At 41.0% G+C, this 22,630-nt stretch overlaps 1 protein-coding gene and 1 non-coding gene across 2 annotated transcripts in view; one reads left to right on the top strand and one right to left on the bottom strand.

Annotated features, from left to right (window-relative positions):
* Window positions 1-10,271: 10,271 nt before the first annotated feature.
* LOC149287789 (small nucleolar RNA SNORA35) lies at window positions 10,272-10,399 on the top strand. Its single transcript, XR_016277434.1, has one exon. It is a non-coding gene; the product is annotated as a small nucleolar RNA SNORA35 (small nucleolar RNA).
* Window positions 10,400-12,839: 2,440 nt separating this feature from the next.
* The window catches only part of LOC149287788 (GRB2-associated and regulator of MAPK protein-like), a 67,783-nt gene continuing 57,992 nt past the window's right edge, over window positions 12,840-22,630 (bottom strand). Inside the window, exons 5-6 of the mRNA XM_089492467.1 lie at window positions 16,532-16,698; window positions 12,840-13,740 (exon numbers count right to left, since the gene is read on the bottom strand). Coding sequence (XP_089348593.1) covers window positions 12,840-13,740; window positions 16,532-16,698 — 1,068 coding nt within the window. The remainder of the gene's footprint in view (window positions 13,741-16,531; window positions 16,699-22,630) is intronic.

Genomic DNA, 22,630 nt, shown 5'->3' with positions numbered 1-22,630 from the left:
AAGAAATTGTGTTGCCTACGTTCTTCTCGTCCCCTCAGTCGGTGGAGGAAGAAGCGCTGCATACTTTGGACTTAAAGAGATGTCTTTCAATTTATCTGGAACGTACGCAGCCTCTGCGCAAATCTTCTAGTTTGTTTATAGCCTCTTCTGGTCCCAGTAGAGGTCTTAGCATTTCTAAGCGTACAATGGCAAAATGGATTGTGTCAACTATCAGCTTGGCTTATACAGCATGCTGGCAGGGTTCCCCGTCCCGGGATTCGTGCCCACTCTACCCGCGCAGTTTCCACTTCATGGGCTGAACGATGTCTCGTCTCGCCTGAACACATCTGCAAGACAGCTACGTGGGGAACTCTGAGTACTTTTGTACGACATTATAGACTCTATCAGATGGCGCAGGAGGATGCGCTGCTCGGTCGTACGGTTCTTGGGGCTGTTCTTTCCCCCTTCTTCTTTGTTATATCTCTCATCAGTGTCACCTGGGATGGCAGGGAAACATTAAGTTCTACTTACCGAGAGCTTCTTTTCCCTGCCAATCCCTGGTGACACGTTTGGTTCCCTCCCTTCCTTTCAATAAATGTTTTTTGCAGCAGTTCTGTTTTCCTGTGTGGTCTTTGATATTCACTGAGGGTGCTAGGAGGGGAGGGGCCTTTTAACCTTTTGAGTCCTGCCCTATCTCAGGTACGGAGGAGGAGTCTCTCATCAGTGTCACCAGGGATTGGCAGGGAAAAGAAGCTCTCGGTAAGTAGAACTTAATATTTCTAAAAAGAATTACATGATCCCAGCTCACAATATATATAGATAGATAGATAGATAGATAGATAGATTTCTTGTGTTTTCTCCTATTTGATTTTATGGTATGTTTTGTAACTTGTATTCTGTATGTGATTTATCTCTCTGTATGTTTGTACACAGCACTGTGACGTCTTTTTGTCAGATTCAATGTTTAATTAATCAGCTCATGTCTTTGCTCTCTAATTATATGAACTCACTCTTCCGCCGGATACGTTACCAAAGGGTTAATTATATATATGTCTGATTAGTAAAGTAAGGTGGGTATACTATAATTCTAATGTGTTTGGTGTAACCTAAGACGCCCAGTTTTAACCCCTTAACGACAATTGCCGGTCCTGGCACGACACGGAAAAGCATGTGCTTTACGACAATTGACGTGCCAGGACCGGCACGTCTTTAAACGGGTGCAGAAAGCGATCTGTTTTCGCTTTCTGCACCCAAAAAACGTTGCTGAATGCCTCGACCTCGAGGCATTCAGCAACGCCGCGATCGGAACGAAAGGGCCATCTCTGGCCCCTCCACGGGGCGTCAACATCCGCTGTGATGTAATGTTATGTTGATTTGTGACACTGTTAATGTTGTTAATTTCCAAACTCTAAAGTTCTACCTTAAATACTAATATATGGTCTACCTTAAGTCCTGTTATGCAACTAGTTGAGGGGGCAGCAGGGGGAGAGGAAGAGAGAGCATAGAATAAAGAAGTTTCTGCCTGATCTGTCTGTCTTTATTGTACATACAACACATGGTACCAGGAGTGTATCTAAAGAATAATGGCAAGCAGCACAAGAAACATTCCTCCCCTGGATTTAGAATCTGGAAATGTATCAGAGAACTGGGCAAAGTGGAAGGAGCTGATAGAGCTGGTTTATGCAGGCCCTGATGCAGCACAATGGACTGATCAACAAAAGGCTGCATACTTTCTCATCAGTGTTGGCCAAACAGGCCGGGATGTATGCAGAGCATGGTGTGCAAGTGGAAACATAGCTCCAGAGGACAAGAAAAAGACAGAGGTACTCTTTGCAAAGTTTGATGAATATTGTAATCCACGAAAAAACACCACAGTGCAAAGAAAGCTGTTCTATGAGAGGAACCAAGGGGGCAGTGAATCAGTTGATGAGTGGGTCACACAGTTACAATTGCTTGCAAAAGACTGTGCATTTCATGATAGCAGTGATATGATAAAAGACAGGATATTAATGGGCAGTCAGTTCAAAGAAGTGCAGGAAAAGTTACTGCAAGAGGAAGAATTAACCTTTGAAAAAGCTATCACAATTGCGAGAGCATATGAGATGTCAAGAAAAGACTTGCAGGTACTGGGAGGTCCACAACCACAAGTCAGTGCAATTGAAAAGCAATCTAGAAGTCACATAAGAGAAAAAGCTGACTGGAGAGGGAATAAAAGAGAAAACAGAGCTAGGAACACAGAAACAACCTGTGGATATTGTGGAAACACACACTACAAAGATATGTTATGCCCTGCAAGAGGCCAAATATGTAATAAATGCAGAAAAAAGGGGCACTTTGCCAAAATGTGTCATAATGGAATGAGCTATAGGAAGCTACAGACACGACCAGTGTATAATATAGATGATTTGGACAACCATTCAGATGATGACACAGACGGCTCACAGATATACCTTGCATCGGTGCAGAACACACAACACTCTGCAGATGAAGCAGTGGTCACCTTATATCTAGGGGATGCTAAGATCCCTGTCAAGTTTAAGATTGACACAGGAGCTCAGGTAAATTGCGTGCCAGGGCACATATATCGCAAATTCCTCAGTAAGGAATTACAACTCGAAACGCAAAGGCTACCAAAGCTAAGAGGTTATGGAGGAGAGGTCCTGGATGTTATTGGACATTGTCATACAAAATGTGCCTATAAAGGATCTGAAACTAACTTACAGGTGTTTGTAATAGAAACACAGGCTCCTGCTGTGCTGGGTCTGCGGACGAGCCAAGAGATTGGACTTATCAAAATTATAATGACTGTTAACAACGGTGAAAACATACTTACAGCTCACGGCATTAAACATGATTTCTGTGATGTATTCAGAGGACTCGGATGTCTTCCAGGGAAATGCATAATCCGGATCAAAGAAGGGGCACACCCTGTTATACATGCACCAAGGAAAATACCTTTAACGCTTCAAAGCCAAGTAGAACAAGAACTATCAAGGATGGAAAAATTGGGAGTGATCAAAAAGGTCACAGAACCTTCTGAATGGGTCAGCTCTATGGTGGTGGTGGAAAAGAAAAACACAGGAGCAATCCGTATATGCATTGACCCACGTGATTTGAACAAGGTAATAATGAGAGAACATTACAGACTACCCACTCTAGAGGACATAGCACACAAACTTGTTGGGGCATCAGTGTTCAGTGTACTAGATGCACAGTCTGGGTACTGGCAACTACGTTTAGATGAGAACAGCAGTCGCCTCACCACGTTTAACTCCCCGGTTGGACGATGGAGATTTACAAGAGTACCTTTTGGTGTAGCATCTGCTCAAGAAATGTTCCAGAAAAAAATCACACGAGCTAATTTCAGGCCTGCAGGGTGTGGAAGTCATAATTGATGATTTATTGGTCTATGGCAAAGACCGTGCGGAACATGACAAGAACCTGATTGCTTTGCTTAAGAGATGTCGTGAGAAGAATATGAAGCTCAACCCGAACAAACTGCAGATTGGTGTTGAGGAGGTAAGCTACTTTGGGCATATCATCAGTAAAGATGGTTTAAAACCTGATCCCAACAAGATACAAGCAATCATTAAAATACAAGCACCAACTTCCAGAAAAGAACTAGAAACAGCACTGGGCATTTTCAATTATCTGTCAAAGTTTTCGCAGGGTTTAGCCCAACAAACAGCACCTCTACGAACTCTACTGAAGAAAAATGCATGCTGGTCTTGGGATGCTAATATGCAAACAACGTTTGAGAAAATAAAGGCCACCATAAGCAAACAGCCCGGACCCATCTTGAAATATTTTGATGTAAACTGTGATACTGTTCTTCAAGTAGACGCATCACAATTTGGGTTGGGTGCAGTACTGACACAAAGAGGTCACCCAGTGGCCTATGCCTCGAGGGCACTTACGGCAGCTCAATCCAACTATGCCCAAATGGAAAAGGAAATGCTAGCCATTGTCAACGGATGTGAAAAATGTCATCAATATATCTATGGGCGTCCAGTATTAGTGGAAACGGACCACAAGCCTTTAGAACACATAATGCTGAAACCACTAAGCTTAGTCCCTCCACGCCTACAGAGAATGGTAATGAAGCTGCAACCATATGACCTTACTGTCAAATACAGACCAGGGAAAGAAATCCCAATGGCAGACACGCTATCCAGAGTGTTTCCAGCAGGACATGACGCACGGGATGAACCTGATCTGGAGGAACAAGTGCACACAGTCTTAGTCAATGTACCCGTCTCAGATGTCAGATTGGAAAGTATTCAAAAGGAAACGTTACTGGACAAGCAACTAGAAAAACTTTGCCGGGTCATGTGCAATGGTTGGCCGGAGAAGCGCAAAAAAACTACCACCAGAATTACAGGAATTCTGGCCTGTGAGACATGAATTGTCAAATAACGAGGGCATTATCTTCATGGGTGAACGTATACTCATTCCTAGAAGTCAACGGAAAGTGGTTTTGGAACAAATTCACCAAGGACACTTAGGCATGGCTCTGTGCAAACGACGGGCACGGGAATTGGTTTATTGGCCTAACATAGACTCTGACATTGAGAGGTTTGTGAAGATTTGTGAAACCTGCAACGAATTTCAACGACGAAACAGAAAAGAACCCCTCATCCCCTGGAGTATCCCTTCTCGTGCTTGGCAACGACTGGCTACTGATATTTTTCATACTGAAGGAAATGACTACCTGATTATTGTTGACTATTACAGTAAATACTTTGAAATAGTACAACTGAAGGATCTGAAGTCCTCCTCTGTAATTTCGGCTTTCAAATCAATACTAGCCAGGCATGGTGTATGTGAAGAACTTGTCTCTGACAATGGTCCACAATTCTCCAGCGCTGAATTTCAATCTGAATGGGGCGTCAAGCACAGTCCCGTTAGTCCACATCTACCACAGGCTAACGGACTAGCTGAAAAATATGTAGGCATTGCCAAATCCATTCTAAGGAAAGCACAATCGTCCGGGCAGGATGTTCATTTGGGTCTTCTGAACTATCGTGCAACACCTCTGGAGGGCTTATGTTCTCCTGCACAGTTACTTATGGGCAGAGCACTGAGAACTACAGTGCCCATTTCTCCAAAGAAACTTCAGCCACAGAACCTTGCACACGAGCATGTAGCTGCGCAACGAAACAAAATAATTTCCAAACAAAAGCACAGGACAAGCTGTAAGACACAGAGTAGATGGAAAAACTTGGGAACCTCCACGTATAGTACGAGTATTGGAAACCCCAAGGTCATATGTAATCGAGAATCGGCTGGGTCAGGAACTCAGACGAAACAGATGTCATCTACGTCCTGACTTTTCAAGTTCTGCTACATGTACCTCAAATGATGCTGCAGCTTCCAGCACACCCGCCTTAACAGACAAGCTTGACTCGTTTTCTGAGAACAACACTGAACCATATAAAACTACCGACTCCCTGGGTTTAGCATGTTCTACGGCTCCAGAAAGAGAGAATGCTCTGAACACTCCTATGGAATCAAGGGACACCTACTCTAGTTACGGTCGCAGATTGAAACCTAAAATATGGGAGGACTTTACTCATTTAATGTGTAACAAATGTTTGAGGGGGAAGATGTGATGTAATGTTATGTTGATTTGTGACACTGTTAATGTTGTTAATTTCCAAACTCTAAAGTTCTACCTTAAATACTAATATATGGTCTACCTTAAGTCCTGTTATGCAACTAGTTGAGGGGGCAGCAGGGGGAGAGGAAGAGAGAGCATGGAATAAAGAAGTTTCTGCCTGATCTGTCTGTCTTTATTGTACATACAACACATCCGCCATACTTTGTATGGCGGCGGACGCCCGTTTTAAAAGCGTTTAGGAGGCGATCGATGATCGCCTCCTAAACTTAAATGGTGTCGCTGGAATGCCTCGATCAGGAGACATCCAGCGACACCAAACACTTACCTTTCGATGGGCTGTGACCACTCCGGAGAGCGGTCACAGCCGCAGCTGCCGATGATCTTCGCCATCAAGCAAGATGGCCGCTGCCCTGTAACAGGAACAAACAAATTTTAAAAGTTCGCTAGATGGTCCAGACCATCTAGAGAACTTTGGCTCCACTTGCAGGTTGAATACAGGTACTGCATTCACCATGCAAGTCAATGGAACCCAGCTTTCTAATCACAGTGTGATTAGTAAAAATAAATTAAAAAATAAAATTAATAATAATTAGAAAAAAAATAGTAAAAAACTAGTAAAATTTAAAAATTTCCCACTGATGTCACTATCAGGGGAACCTCCAAGTTGAAAAAAAATGTTAAAAATTTTTTTTAAAAAAAGACAAAAAATATATATATATATATATATAAAAAATATATTTTTGTGAGCAAGTCCTAAAATTAGCATATTAGCTTAAAACAATTCTCGCATGGAAAGAGTTAAAACACTGGCATATTAAATGCCCGTGGGGTGTCTACTTTTAAAAAAGGTATGATTTGATGGGGTAAATTGAATTGGCCGGGTTCAACAACGTCCCAATTAACACCGGGGGAAGGATGGCCACACACCTAATTTCCAATTAGAAAAATGCACACGTACCAAATGTGGCCTTTTAGTTCCCACAAAAATGACACACCCATGCATGTGGGATATCACTGCACTCAGGAGATGTTGCTGAACACATTATGGGGTGTCGTGTGACAGCGGCATATACCAGGAGCTGCAAATTCATACATAAAGTAGGTGTGTGTGGGGAAAATACACACACAAAAATACTACTGCAAACTTTGAAAACATGCTGGTGGTAAAATGTGTGCATGCAAAGAGTTAAAATACCAGCATTTAAAATACCCTGTGGTGTCTAGTTTTGAAAAATATATGGTTTTGTTGGGCACACTGAAATGGCCCGGCTCAAAGATGTACCAAATAGGGCACAGGCAGTGGATCCCCAAATGCCAAAGTTCAACATTGAAAAATGCGCATGCCCCAAATGTGGCCCTTTTGCCCCCAAACAGCCAGAGAAAATCATTCATGTGAGGTATCGCTGTACTCAGGAGATGATGCTGAACACATATTGGGGTGTTTTGTGATAGTGACATATACGAGAACTTTTTAATTCATACCTGAAGTAAAATGTGTGTGGAAAACCAAATGCAAAAAAATGACTACCACAAAGTTTGACAAAGACTGGTGGTAGATATGGTGCATGGAAAGAGTTAAAATACTAGCATTTGAAATACCCTGGGGTGTCTAGTTTTCAAAAATATATGGGTTTATTGGGCACACTGAAATGGCCCGACTCAAAGATGTACCAAATAGGGCATAGGCAGTGGATCCCCAAATGCCAAAGTTCAACATTGAAAAATGCGCATGCCCCAAATGTGGCCCTTTTGCCCCCAAACAGCCAGGCAAAATCATTCATGTGAGGTATCGCTGTACTCAGGAGATGTTGCTGAACACATATTGGGGTGTTTTGTGATAGTGACATAAACGAGAACCTTTTAATTCATACCTGAAGTAAAATGTGTGTGACAAAACAAATGCAAAAAAATGACTACCACAAAGTTTGACAAAAACTGGTGGTAGATATGGTGCATGGAAATAGTTAAAATACTAGCATTTGGAATACTCTGGGCTGTCTAGTTTTCAAAAATATATGATTTGATGGGGTAAATTGCATTGGCCGGGTTCAAAGATACCCGAAATGGCACATGGGGGGAAGAATTACCAGATTTGGAAAAAATGGCTTTGAAATAGCAAAACGCTACCTGTACTTATTGCCCCATAATGGGTAGAAAAAAGCAAAAAAACATAAAAACATTGGGTAGTTCTAAACTCAGGACAAATAGTAGAATCCATTTAGCAGGTTTTTTCATTACCTTTTATAGATGAGTAAAAGATTTTTCAACTAAAAGTTAGAAACAGTCATTTTTTTCTAAATTTTTCACCATATTTTATACTTTTTTTAGTAGTAAATAATATGATACAATCAAAACAACGTCATCTAAAGAAAGCCCTTCTTGTCCTGAAAAAAACAATATCTAATGTGTGTGGGTTCAGTAAATGGGAAAGAAGAAAATTACAGCTAAACACAAGCAGCGCAGAAATGTTAAAAAGGCCATTGTCACGAAGGGTACAAAAAGTAAAATCAGCCTTTGTCACGAAGGGGTTAAAGTTCTTGGTGGTGGCAGCGTGTTTTACACTGGGAGTTTTGGGTTGACTGGTTGGGGTTGGTGGTGGTTGCTTGGTGCACTGCGGGGAAAGTGACCAAACGCACCGGAAGTTTGATTGGCATTGTTATACCCATACACCGATGTCACGGCCGATAGCCCTGCCCGTGACACCTCCCCTGAGGCTTCTATGACGGAACTGCGGCGTGACTTGACCTCCTGGTGCTCAGTCATAGAAGCCCCGGGGGTAGTGCCTGGCACGCGCAGATGTTCACCGGTTGCCCCCACCAGACACCAGGGAGTCTGAAGCACGGGGGACTATATACTGTATGTAGTACTGCTGTTAACATGTTTAGCTGTTGCTGGTTAAGACCCAGACTGTTTAGTTTTGTACCCATCACGACCAAGGCTATTTTAGCACTTTTGCAGTGCTCATGTTTAGCTGTAATTTTCTTCTCTCGCATTTAGTGAACTCACACAAGGTATATATTGTGTTTTTCAAGGCAAGAATGGCTTTCTTCAGATCCCATTTTTGATCATATTCAGTTTACTGTATAATATATATATATATATATATATATATATATAGTGAAAATTTGGAAAAAAAGTCGATTCTACTATTTGTGCTGTGTTTAGAAATACTTTTTTTTTCTTCTTCTTCTGTAGGGCAGTAAGTACAACTAACATATTGCCGTTTCAAAACCATTTTTTCCCCCAAATCTGGTCATTCTGCCCCATTTGCTAGTTGGGCCATCTGTGAAGCCAGCTAATCCAATTTACCTCCTATCAAACCATATATTTTTGAAAATTAGGCACCCCAGGGCATTTTAAGTCTTGGCATTTTAACCTTTTCCATGCACTAATTCTACTACCACCCTTTGTCAAGCTTTGTGGTAATAATTTGTGGGTTTTTTTTGTCTGTTTCCATATAAATTGTAATTCAAGTATAAGTGTACAGCTCCTGAAATATGTCCCTTCAAAACACCAGCATCTCTTGGCGACAGCATGTGTTTGTCAGCTCATTTGGGGGCAAAAAGGCCATATTTGCGACATGCGCAATTCAGGTTTTGACATATGGTCATTCTGCCCCCGTGTCTTAATTGGGCCATCTTTGAAGCTGGCTAATTCAATTTACCTCATCAAACCATAGATTTTTGAAAACTAGACAACCCAAGGTATTTGAAATGCCGGCATTGCCTCCTAAGCTCTTTTAAATCAGGCGGCCGTCGCCAAACACTGTGTGGAAGATGTTGATGTCAGGGGAGGGGCCACACAGGGTGCCTGTATTAACCCCCTTAACGTCCATTGACGGGTCAGTCACGTCACGCATAAACTGTCATGACTTGCCTGGTACGTCATGGGGTTAAATGAGTTCAGAAAGCAATCAAAAGATTTCTCAGATGGTATTGCTGTAATACCTTGTTAGAGAGCGTTTATAGTAATTGAAAAGACGGCATGTCTTTTAAATATGGCGCCGCCTCTAATAGCGTTTAGGAAGCGATTGGCAATCACTTCCTTCACTCAGTTGGTGTTACTGAAATGCCTCAATATTGAGGCATTTCAAGAACACCAACTGAGTGGGAAAAAAACGACCTTTGATTGTTTCTTAAATGAAGTTTCTAGCGGCAGGGCTTTCTAGTGACATCAGGGCCTATAACAAGAACATGGGTGGGGTCGATCAGCTCCTACAGCCCTACCTCATAATGAGGAAGGCAAAGGCCTGGAACAGGAAGGTTGCAATTTATCTGATGCAAATTGCAGCCTGCAACACTTTTTTGTTGCAACTGTCTTTTTTGCAGTTTCAGCTTCGTTATTTCGGGTATCTTGTACCAAGATGCACCTGGTCCCGAGCAGTGATGAGTCTAGCATAATTAGGGCTACCCATTTTATTTTTAGAATTCCTCCTACAAAGCAGCAGAATCCCCCAAAAAGATACAGGGTACGCTACAGCACGGGGCAAAGAAAGGACACCATGATCTACTGTCCAGATTTCCCTGTAGGACCTGCACTCTGCATTGGTAGCTGCTTCAAGCTGTACCAAACAGCTGCCCATTTTTTTTTGATTTTTTTTTTTTGTTCCTGCTCCACTTATATTTACTGCTTTTTAGATTTTATTTGCTGCACCATTTGTATGAGCGTTTATTTGCACTGACAAGTGTCCCCTTTGTCTTATGTGGCTAAGGGTTCGTTTAACGATGCTAGATCAAATCCCTTCTCGGAGAAAGGCCAGGCTTTCTTGTAGCCTGCCCCTTGTGAAAGTTGGGTACAAAAAAAAATTGAATTACACATGTGCCAAATGTTACCTTTTAGCCCCCACACATCCTGACAACCCCATACATGTGGGGTATCACTGTACTCAGATGTTGCTGAACACATATTGGGGTGTTGTTGGACACTGACACATACCATGTATATTTATAACAAATAGTAATTTATTTATTTTTTCACACAATTTCTATTATAAAGTTTGACAAAGCGTGGTCGTATGATCAGTGGATGGAAAGGGTTAAAATACCAGCATTTGAAATACCTTGGGGTGTCTAGGTTTCAAAAATATATAGTTTGATAGGGATAAATTGAGTTAACCAGCTTCAAAGATGGAGGCAGAATGACCAGAATTACGGTTTGGAAATCGTAATATGCTACTTGTACCTATTGCCCTGTAACTTACCCAATGTTTTTTTTTGTATTTCTAAACTCAGGACAAATAAAAGGTGTGTTTTTTCAAAATTTTCACCATTTTTTATTTTTTTTTTATTTAGTAAATTAGATATGATCAAAATAATGGTATCTGAAGAAAGCCCATCTTGTCCTGAAAAAAAAAATAACTTGTGTGGGTACACTAAATGGGTGAGGAGAAAATTACATCTAAACACCGCAATAGTGTTAAAAAAAAGCCCTGGTCCCAAAAGGTACAAAAAGGAAAAATAAGTCCGGTCTTTAAGGGGTTAAATTTCAGTGTTGCTGAATGCCTCAACGTTGCAGCAATACCAGTTAAGCAAAGAAAGCAGTCTTAGATCGCTTTCTAAGCTTATTTAATGCCATGATGTGCCAGGCATGTCATTGGTCGTTAAGTGAGTTTTTTGCGTGGCATGCTTGGCACGTTATTGATCAGTAAGTGGGTTTATCCTTTAGGGATCAGGACATGTTTGTTTCCCTGTAGGAGGCCACGTCAATTAACATTTTTGCTATAACTACATTTAGGTGACCACCTTAGAAACTTTGTCTATGTATATATGTCAATGAGAAGTTAAAGTAGTCCAATACGTAATTTATAGTGTTAAGAAAAAGCACATCGTCCAAGATATATATATATATATATATATATATATATATATATATATATATATATATATATATATATATATATATATATATATATATATATATATATATATATATATATATATATATATATCCTACATAGCTGGCACTCTTAAGGGTTATGTTTTATTTTAAGTAAAGTCTCCCCCCCCTTAGATCTGAGAAAATAAAACTGGTGATGCAACAGCACAAAACTCAAATGGTTCTGTTCCAGTGAAGAGGAGAGATTGAATTTAATTTTATAATAGATTATGAAAGGCCAAAGCTGGTAGGTTTCCCCAACAAGGCGGCCTAAAATGGCCCTGTACAATGCATATTCAATAGGTGAAAATCTTCAGCAGAATCTTCATGATGTGTAGTGAAGGGGCTGAAATCAGTCTCCAGTTAATCGCCTATTCATCAATAATGGCCAGATATCATAGGTGAATTATATGCTCATCTGTGGTTTATAGGCCTTTTTGCTAAAAATGAGACTCCATACAAAAAAAAGACATGAAAAACAATGGGTGAAAATAAGTTTATATATATATATTATACATATTTATGTACAAATGAAAACATACATTGTCTATAAAGGCATATTTTACCACATAATGAGTTTCTACATCTCAGTGGTTTTGTTCTGGGTCATAGATTATATTATTTAGAAAAGGTAAGGTTTAAAAGAATATTAATGTTGAAATAACACTTCGTCTATAGTAATCAGCCTTCTGAACATGAAGTGACTAACCAAAAGTCTTTGCAGATTACTCTGAGTAATTATATACTCCATAAATTTATTTTCCTGGTGCATCTGTCACCTCATCCCTAGATCTACCTTGGATATACTCTGATTGTGGCTGGCAGGAGAGCAGCGGAATCAGGAAACATTTCTCGATTCAGCAATTAGGGCCGTACGCGACACCTAAAACCCGCTATTTCCTGAACCGGCAAGCCATTCTGCAGCAGATCTAGAATCATTTGTCTTTGCCAGGCCATTTAACATTTAAATAAGTGTTATTTCCAATCACCTATGGGAATAATACACTAAACAATTTTACCATAAGTCGATAAAAGAATGTTGTTTAAACGTTTTAATACTAAATAACATAGTACATATATTGACAAGCTTATGAACTTGAGTTCCCTTTTATATGTGAAAATGGTTGATAGCAGCTGCTCACATTTCAGTGTTATGAGGCGCACTGAGTGTTCTCTTCAATGTTTGCATTAACATACAGTACTAAGTGATTTGTCTACTACTCGTACCATTCACTGCATAGTAATAAATTCTGTATAACTATATACAGCCAAAATTATCTTAGTGCAAAAAACTTTTCCATACTGTAACAGCCCTTCGAACAAGAGCCAGATAAAATTTGTTCAGTACCTTGTAGCTACTATACAGTTACATTTTCGGTCGCCAACCATTAATAAATTGCATTATTTTTTTAACCTGCAGTTTGCTCAACTTAAAATCCTCAGACAGGATCTCTTCCGTAAGCTGAACAAGTAAATTCCCATCAATCTTTTCAGTAACAAAAAAGGACAAAACATCTTCAGATAAACCGATGAACCGGAGAGACTTTGACACCTCTTCTATAGAAAGTCCAGAAAGGTCTGATGGAGGCTGCCATGGGGAACCATCACCACATGACCTTGGAGCTAGTTGCATATGCAGAGGAGAAGAAAATGGGTATGAAATAGAGAAAATGTCCTGCATGCCCTTTTTTGCAAAGTAATGCTCCTCTGAGATGTATGGAGAAGTCTTCAATTCATCCTCAGCTCCATCTATTTTTAAAGGCAGAGGCAATGGTTCTGAAACCGAGCTTGACTCGCTGTACTTTGGTACACGTGGTGGTAAAGCAGGACATGACACACTTTGCTTTGTGCTGTTGTCTGCTAAATCTCTTTCTGTGGAACTGTCCAGGGAGTAGCTTGCAGACTTTGGGCAGCCAGATGTAATGTCAGCAAACTCATCAGGTGTCATTGGCACACAGCCTGCCAAGGATTCACATCCACTAAAGTCAAATGGAGCTGGGGGGTTTCTCTTTGGTGTGCCTGGGGTCTTTTGCCGAGGATAGCTGTAATAACTACGACACTGATCCATAAGTAAATCATTAGCGTTCCTACCTTCTGTACCACCACAGTATCTATTTGGCCAGGACAATCTGGAAGGAAGAATTTCAGAACTTCCACAAGGCAACTTACTATCAAGATCACTTAATTCGTTTTTAATCCAGTTACATGGATAACAGGAAACCTGTCCAGTATCTGCTGAGTTGTTCATCTCGTTTTCTGTGATTCCACTAAAAGTAACAAACAAGACCATAGTAAATAAAAATAAAATGAAATATATGTTCTGTAGGTCAATGATTTTTATGAGCTGTTGGTTTCTGTAACTGTATCAGCACATTAGGTATCCATTTCTGAAAGGCAGTAATGACTGCCCTGCTGATAATCTTTAACCAGTTCTAAGTCACTTGCAAGTGACGAGTGGTTACTTTGCACTCGGCATAAATCCTACATGCATTAATCCATCGGTTAGCAAAAGGGTGCTGCCCAATGTGACTTTGAAAGGTTAAAGGAACTCTCAGAATATCATATATAAGGATGTATTTAATGTTACTGTCCTTCACAATATAGGTAAGAAATGGAGTTTAAAGTTTTCAATTACGCAATAAACATATTCTAGTTTTTTTGTAAATATGTTTAACAATACACTGAGGCCAAACAAATTTACACAGAAAAATTAGTGACATTGTGAAATGCGTATTGACAACCCCTGTTCTCTTCTTACCATGGGGAATTCCTGTGTTTACATGTTTGACATTTGCCTTTACACATAATCAACTTTCTGAGAACCAGAATTGTTTCAAAACAGAAAAGACTTTTCAATACTATGATTTTTTTTATAAAGCAGCTTGTACTTTACAAATTGTATGTAAGCATATGGTCAGAATCGCTCTGATCCATAGAACAAATCTTAATTTGAATACTACGCACACACATATACACTAGTTTTTAGGGATGCACAGATATATATCGGCCGAAAATTCTCGTTCGCGGGGGCCAGGGTGCTTACCTGTGTGTTGATCGCACACACTGTGCGAGCAGCGTCTCTAGTACAGGCCAGGAGAAGCAGGAACTCAGCAGAGTCATACACATCACATGACTCTGCTCCCTTCCTTCCCCTGGGGGCGGGACAAGAGAAGCTGGAGAGGGAAGAAGCCGGCCCCTGCAGAAGTCTGCAAGTGAGAGATCTGCAGTTCAGGCAAGGGGGTGGGGGAGGGTGTATGAGCAAGTATGTGTGATTAAGGGAATGAATGAGTGAATGGATGTTTGTGAATCAGTGTGTGTGTGTGTGATAGCATGGATGTGTAAGTAAGGGGGGGGATAGCATGGCGTAGGGAGCCTGTAATCTATCATGCACAAGTTCTAGCATGTTTTGGCTGGCTGGCCATGATAGTGTGATTGCTGTTAGCAATTTATATATATATATATATATATATATATATATATATATATATAAACACATTTTTGTCCAATTTTGTTGTGTTAACCACACTTTCTATTAAAAGTAAGTAACACAACAAAATTGAACAGCAAAATTAAACAATATTTATATATATATTTATGATTAACAGCAATCTCATGCCCAGGCAATCAGTACATGCTAGAACCTGGGCGGGATAGGAGTGTGATTGCTGTTAACAATCATATACCGTATTTGCTCGATTATAAGACCCCTTGTCTTGTAATCGGGTCGTCTTCTAATCAGACCTCAAATGAGGTCTGACTATTAGACTAAGATCCAGATCCCCGCATCGCTGCAGGGGACCTGGATCCTCCTGTATGGTAACCTCAGCTGCTGCCGGCGTCTATCACCGAGCGCTGGCGAAAGTCCCGGCAGCAGCCGAGGTTGCATACGCGCGTACCTTCCTGCTCCCGGGATAGCCCGCCCGCTGCGGGGAAGCAGAGACGGTTGGGGAGATTGCTCCAGAAGCAGGACCGGAACCCAGCGGCACTGTGCCGTCCCAAAGCAGATCCGGTAGACCTCTTCAATTTTCTGGAGGAGGCGGGGCCTAGCGAGGTCACACAGCGTCATGCTGAAATCCCGTGGGAGCTGCAGCAAGCACCTGCTGAGGCATCGCAGTGAGTGGGTATATTAGTGTCTGGGTAGGTAGGTAAGTGTCTCGGTGGGTAGGTAATTTTCTGGGTGGGAAGTGTCTCAGTGGGTAGGGAAGTGTAAGTGTCTGGGTGGGTATGTAAGTGTCCCCCTATATGCCACTCTGTCCCATGATATGCCTTTTAACCCCCTATATACCAGAGTGACATATAGGGGGTTAAAAGGCATAACATGGGGCAGAGTGGCATATAGGAGGGTATAAGGCATGCCTGGGGGCAGATGAGAATAACTGGGGGCAGGTTGGTAAATAAAAGGAAATTAAAAACAAAAAAAAAAGTTTACATGAATTATTATTTACTAGTAAAACTTTTTTCCTATAGGGTCGTCTTATAATCAGGCTTTCTTTTTTCCCTAAATTAATATTCAGATTTTGGTGGGTCGTCTTATAATCAGCAAATACGGTATATTGTATTGATTTATTTTTTTTGCCCAATTTTGGTGTGTTACTTTTAATAAAAGTGTGTGTGGGGGGGGGTGTCATTTTCAGTTTCGGCCAAGTGAATCCTGAATTTTCCGTTTCGGTCCAGAATTTTAATTTCGGGGCATTCCTTCTAGTTATACATGTTTGCTTTCCATAATAGTGCTCCTCCATGTAGAGCCCTTTTAGTTAAGAACCCTTACTAGTGATGTAAGTAAGCAGTTTTTTTTTTTAAAAATAAATTTTTATAGGGATATTTAAATGCTTCAAATGACACACATACGTTGTCATTGTATTAATCTTACATTTTAAGACATTGACAAGACATTTAATACTTATTTTTTAACCGGCTGCTTAGCTAATGACCCCCCAATAGATATGATTTCTAGAAAAGAATCTGGCTGGCCCAAAATAAGTTTCAATATACATATATATAATATATATATTATATATAATAGTTGAAGAGCCTGTTAACAGAAATGCGGAGGCTTACATGCTGTGCAACCCTGAAGAATAGTAAGAGAGCGTAGGACTTGGAGAACGCGTTTGTGGCCTCGCTATTTTTCCTGTTGATGGAGGAACAGATGGGGTGGGGGACGATGGTTTGGAACTGCGTGGAGGCACAGGTGGAGCATTCAGCAGCCTGCATTCTTCTCTTACCTAGAATTGGAAGAAAAAAAATTTTTTTTTACTGATTTCCACTGTCCTAAATTAATACATTAAGATCACTGGTGTGCGACAAACTGTTCTGGAATTAAATTACAGAACATGTTGTGCAACTACATATCATAATGTTCCAAAACACTTTCTCGGTTTCTGACAAAGCAAAATCAAATATTAAAAAACACTGAGTTCCATTTCTATATAGTTGAAAAAAAGCCGGAGTGGTATGAATACTAACCCCCTAACACTGTATGGACATTTTAATACATGTCTTAATACGGATACTAGACAGGGCTCGACAAATCCCAGGTAAGACCGCCGCGTGTTCACGCTGGCCGCTTTAATTTTATTGGCCGGCTTGCACAGACCGTGAGGGGCAGTGCCTCAGTGAGGCTCTTCATCCCGCCCCTTTTAAGATGTGACGCTCAAGGGGGCGGGGCTCACAGAAGCCACTGTGCCCCATGGTATGCCTTTTGACCCCCTATGTGCCACTCTGCCTCCAGAAATGCCTTATACCCCTATATCCCATTCTGGCATTTAGGGGGTTAAAATGCATATTATGGGGCAGAGTGGCATATAGGGAGGTATAAGGCATTCCAGGAGGCAGAGTGGCATTAAGGGAGTTTAAAGGCATTGTATAGAGCACTCTGCCTCCAGAAATGCCTTATACCCCTATATGCCACTCTGGCATTTAGGGGGTTAAAAGGCATATTATGGGGCAGAGTGGCATATAGGGAGGTATAAGGCATTTCAGGAGGCAGAGTGCTCTATTAAATGCCCCCTTAGCGCCACTCTGCCTCCTGAAATGCCTTATACCTCCCTATATGCCACTCTGCCCCATAATATGCCTTTTAACCCCCTAAGTGCCAGAGTGGCATATAGGGGTATAAGGCATTCCAGAAATGCCCTATGCCCCCATTTAACACACACACAAGCGCACACACACACACACACCGGTGCTTCCAATTTCCTGCCAGTGGACGTGACACACCGAACAGCCACCCCAGGACGCGCCGTGACCACTCCGGAAAGCTGTCATAAGCGCCACTGGGAGAATTTGCCACTGGCAAATCGGCTGCGACCTTTCACAAAAAAACAAGTTTCCAAGAGGGTCTCTCCAGACCCTCCTGAGAACTCTGGCTCCCCTTGCAGGTTGACAACAGGTACTGCATTCAACCATGCAAGTCAATGGAGCCCAGCTTTCTAATCACAATGTGATTAATAAAAAAAAAAAATAGTTAAAATAAAAAAGGTAACCTGTAAAAATAATCCTCCACTGATGTCACCATCAGGGGAACCTTCCAGTTCCAAAGAAATGTAAAAATAACCAAATATTTTTTTAATTTTTTTTATGAGCAAGTCCTAAAATTAGGGCTATATCTTTGCAAATAATTCTCACATGTGAAGAGTTAAAATACTGGCATGTTGTTTCCAACGCTGAAGGAACACAAATTCCGCCCTAGTGTTCCCTTGTTATTCCTATTTCAGTCTCGCCAGCCACATACACTTCAGTAAAGAGCCATTAAAGTGTTTATTTCCTGTTATGAGAAAACGAGGAATTTATACTGTATTTTCTGTAGCTGTCGGAGCTTTTCTCAGCATTGGGGATTTTTTTTCTTTCAGCTCACAAAGCAAGGTGGATCTAGGAGGTATAGTAAACTATATAGTTATAGTAAAAATCACATGACTACTACAGACAACTGGCTTGCAATTTTTTTTTTAAGTATTATAATACATCACACTAAATGCTTTTACCAATTGCTTTTAAATACTGGCGTTTTGTTCTTTTTCCACCTGCGGTTTATCGCCCTTTTGTGGTGTTAACCGTACAAAACCTGATAGAGTGACCCGGGGCAGAGATCCCCAATACCACCTCCTGCAGGACCATGACCCGAGACCTAAGTAACTGCTGGCTCTAGCCCATTGTCTATAAGACACAAACGGCAGTTCACAATATCATGAAACAGAGGCGTGTTAGGAGAAGCCGCACTGTGCCTACAATGAAAATGAATTACCATTGGTAATCCTCATTGAATCCATGATCTTATAATACACAACAAATGGCAGAAGTAAAAGGATAACTGCACATGTGCATTAACAGCTCCTTATGGTCTTTATTTACACAGATTAAGTCTGTAGTTTCTATATAAAAAATTGTTGGCGAATTATATGTGATATAATATATACACACATACAGTCTGTGGCAAAGTGCATATGCATGCAGTGCTGTAAGCGTGTTTGCATTGTCACTGTACTATTCTTTTAGAAAATTGCTTTAGATGATTATACTTTAAGGCTTCGGTTTTATGTGAATGATCAGTTATTGTAACATGCTGAGATTAAGCACTATTTCTAATACCTGCCTCACAAACGCTTAAGCAGGCGTGGGTGTTTGGGTTCTAGTATTTATTATTCTTCCTGGATAATGGACGTGTGTAGGAGGCCGGCAGAGAACACAAGCGGCTTTCACTTTTCCCATAAAGCATATAGTTTCGCTAGACTATTATGTATACGTTATTCTGAGACCTCGCACAATAGGTTCTAAAACTATTGCATTTATTTTCTAAAACCAGATTTATATATACGTGTGTGTGTGTGTGTGTGTTTCAAATGCTATGTATGCTACAGTTTGCCATAGTATGAAGTAAAACTGCACATTTAAAAAAATAAACTCTTCCCAAACATGTCTCCCATGGTTGATTCCATATGTGAATTTGTTCACTAAAGAGGGAGTTGGCAGTAAAGTTTCATTGCACGTATCTTTACATTATGGAGGAATAGCTTGGATGGCCCCATGGCAAGGTTAATTTTGCAACAACAACAAAAAAAAGGTACAAGGGCTGCAACAACTAGACCGAAATCACGACCCCTGTAATAACTCCGAGTGAATCCCAAGCTCCTCTAAAGAGAAATATTCCTCTCTGAAAACACTGGAAATATCCATCATACTTAACGATCTTGTGTGTAACGACGCAGGGCGCTGCCGATGAATAAGTGACAAATGACTGGTATGCGGTTACATCTGCACTTGAAGAGTTGCGGGGAAGTGTAGAATACAAGTGTCCCTGCCCTCCGCACAAGCTTCCTATATATATTCTTCTGGCTGATCTAAGGTTTTATGTCTGTGTTATTTATTTTGTTATTATTTCTAAATTAAATACATAATAAATACAATTACGGTTTTCTTACCCAAGGCAATGCTGTTTCATTTTAATAACAGTATCTGGGTATAGAGACACCAGACAGTTCCCTCCCTGCTGTTGCCATTATCCTTTATGTATTAAATGCAGGTTTTGTCAGCAAGTCTAGAAATCCAGATTTCCATGTGGGTAATTTCTAGATTAGATCATTAGTAGCCAGTGGCTCTGTTAAGATTATTTATTGTTTATATAGCACCATCAAATTCCGTAGTGCTGTACATTGGGTTATTGATATACAAGACTATTATTATTATCTTTTATTTATACAGCGCCAACAATGACAGGCATCACATAATTTTTACCAACTAAAAACAATCAAAATCAAAAATGCTGCAATTCCCAGTATGGGCATTCCTAGGCTATCAAGCACAAACTATTATATTATTCTATATGCACAATCCATTTTTATTTGATAACTGATAAAAGTGACGTTGTTGATCTGGTTATCTGATTTGTGATCCTATATCCTTGATTTTGCCTATAATGGCTTAATTTAAGAGCCTGATGCTCAGTGACAGATTCATAAAGCTCAGATATAGAACAGGCTCTTATTTAACCAGCAGATGGCACCAACACATGAGGAGTGCCGGAACCCCAAGACAAGAGTTGCTATTGTTTCTTTTTGCCTAGCAACCCAGGGGCTCAGTTTGAGGTAGCGGAGGAACAGATTGTGGCAAACTCCTTTTTTAACGAGAAAATAAAGCCTAAAGGTTTAGAGATCCCCATTATAATCATATAAAGGATCCCAAGCCTTGCAACATAGTACATGTTAAACGGTAAAGTCAGTTTCTCACAGCTATGGTTACTTATAATTGGTGTGAGGATTACTTATTTAAACTACCTATAACTAACTTGAAGGAATTATTTTCAGAAAAAAGTTATCTGGGACATAGAAGGTAAGATGACCTATCCTGGCACGCACGCACGCACGCACACAGACACACACACACACACACACACACACACACTGGATTTATAATGCAAACCTATTGCTTATTTTAATTTGTATTGAAAAATTTGTTTTTAATTTGTCTGTTATGACAAGTTAAAGGCCGGGGTGGCATTTACTATTGATTGACTAATAACACCATCTTACTCTGCAGCATTGTACAAAGGGTGAGCAGGACATTAGTATATAATGAACAGTAGGGCTGCAACTAACGATTATTTTCATAATCGATTAGTTGGCCGATTATTTTTTCGATTAATCGGATAAAAAAATGAATGTACATTTTTCATTTATTTAAAATAATTTAATAAACAAATGATGTTAAATACAAACGCAGAATAAAAAAAAAACTGATAAAATGCATTTCTTGTCTTTATTTCCCAACCAGCCCCCCCAATTTATGCACATTTGAGCACAGGCTTGCCACGCTGCCTCCCAGACATGCCACTCCACACTGCCTCCCACATATACCACTCCACGCTGCCTCCCACATATACCACTCCACGCTGCCTCCCACATATACCACTCCACGCTGCCTCCCACATATGCCACTCCACGCTGCCTTCCACATATGCCACTCCACACTGCCTCCCACATACACCACTCCACGCTGCCTTCCACATATACCGCTCCACGCTGCCTCCCACATATGCCGCTCCACGCTGCCTCCCACATATGCCACTCCACGCTGCCTCCCACATATACCACTCCACGCTGCGTCCCACATATTCCACTCCACGCTGCCTCCCACATATTCCACTCCACCCTGCCTCCCACATATGCCACTCCACGCTGCCTCCCACATATGCCACGCTGCCTCCCACATATTCCACTCCATGCTGCCTCCCACATATGCCACTCCACGCTGCCTCCCACATATGCCACTCCACGCTGCCTCCCACATATGCCACGCTGCCTCTCACATATTCCACTCCACTCTACCCCCACATATGCCACTGTGCCTGATACGCCTTATACCCCCTGATACACCACTCCATCCTCCCCAGACATGCCACACTGCCTCCCAGACATGCCACGCTGCCCTCCCCACATATGCCTTATATATAGTATATGCCTTATACCCCCAGATATGTCAATCCATCCTCCCCAGATATGCCTTATACCCCCAGATATCTCATAGTCCCCTCAGAGTCACAGACCTGTTCGCATCACACTGACACCATACTTTTATAAATAAATACAGGGTTTATCTTCACTGCCCCCAGGATTTAGATTCCCCTTAGTCTGCCCCCCTTTACCTCTAACTGCGCCTTAAGTTAACTTTATTAAATTAACCCTCAGTCCTCATCATTAAATTAACACTAAACACCCTATTAACCATAACTACCCCTAAATTAACTCTAAATACCCCATCAAACACAACTACCCTAAATTAACCCTAAACACCCCATTAACCACAGCATCCCCTAAATTAACCCTAAAGACCCCCATCAACCACAACAGCCCCTAAATTAACCCTAAACACCCCATTAACCACAACTGCCTCAAATTAACCCCAAACACCCCATTAACCACAGCTGCTCCTATATTAACCCTAAACACCCCATTAACCATAACTGCCCCTAAATTAACCCTAAACACCCCATTAACCATAACTTCCCCTAAATTAACCCTAAACACCCCATTAACCATAACTGCCCCTAAATTAAACCCCACCTCCCCTAACTTTCAGCAGCCCAAATATTAATTTTATACTTACAGTTAGATGAGTGTCACAGCCATGTGGTTCTGGCCTTCTGGGAGAAGGAAGGGGGCGGGG

The sequence above is a fragment of the Sceloporus occidentalis genome, unplaced genomic scaffold (assembly GCF_023333645.1).
Source record: "Sceloporus occidentalis isolate IW3139 unplaced genomic scaffold, rSceOcc1.0.p SCAF_56, whole genome shotgun sequence".
NCBI classification, from domain to species: Eukaryota; Metazoa; Chordata; class Lepidosauria; order Squamata; family Phrynosomatidae; genus Sceloporus; species Sceloporus occidentalis.
This window is presented reverse-complemented; position numbering and strand designations above follow the sequence as displayed.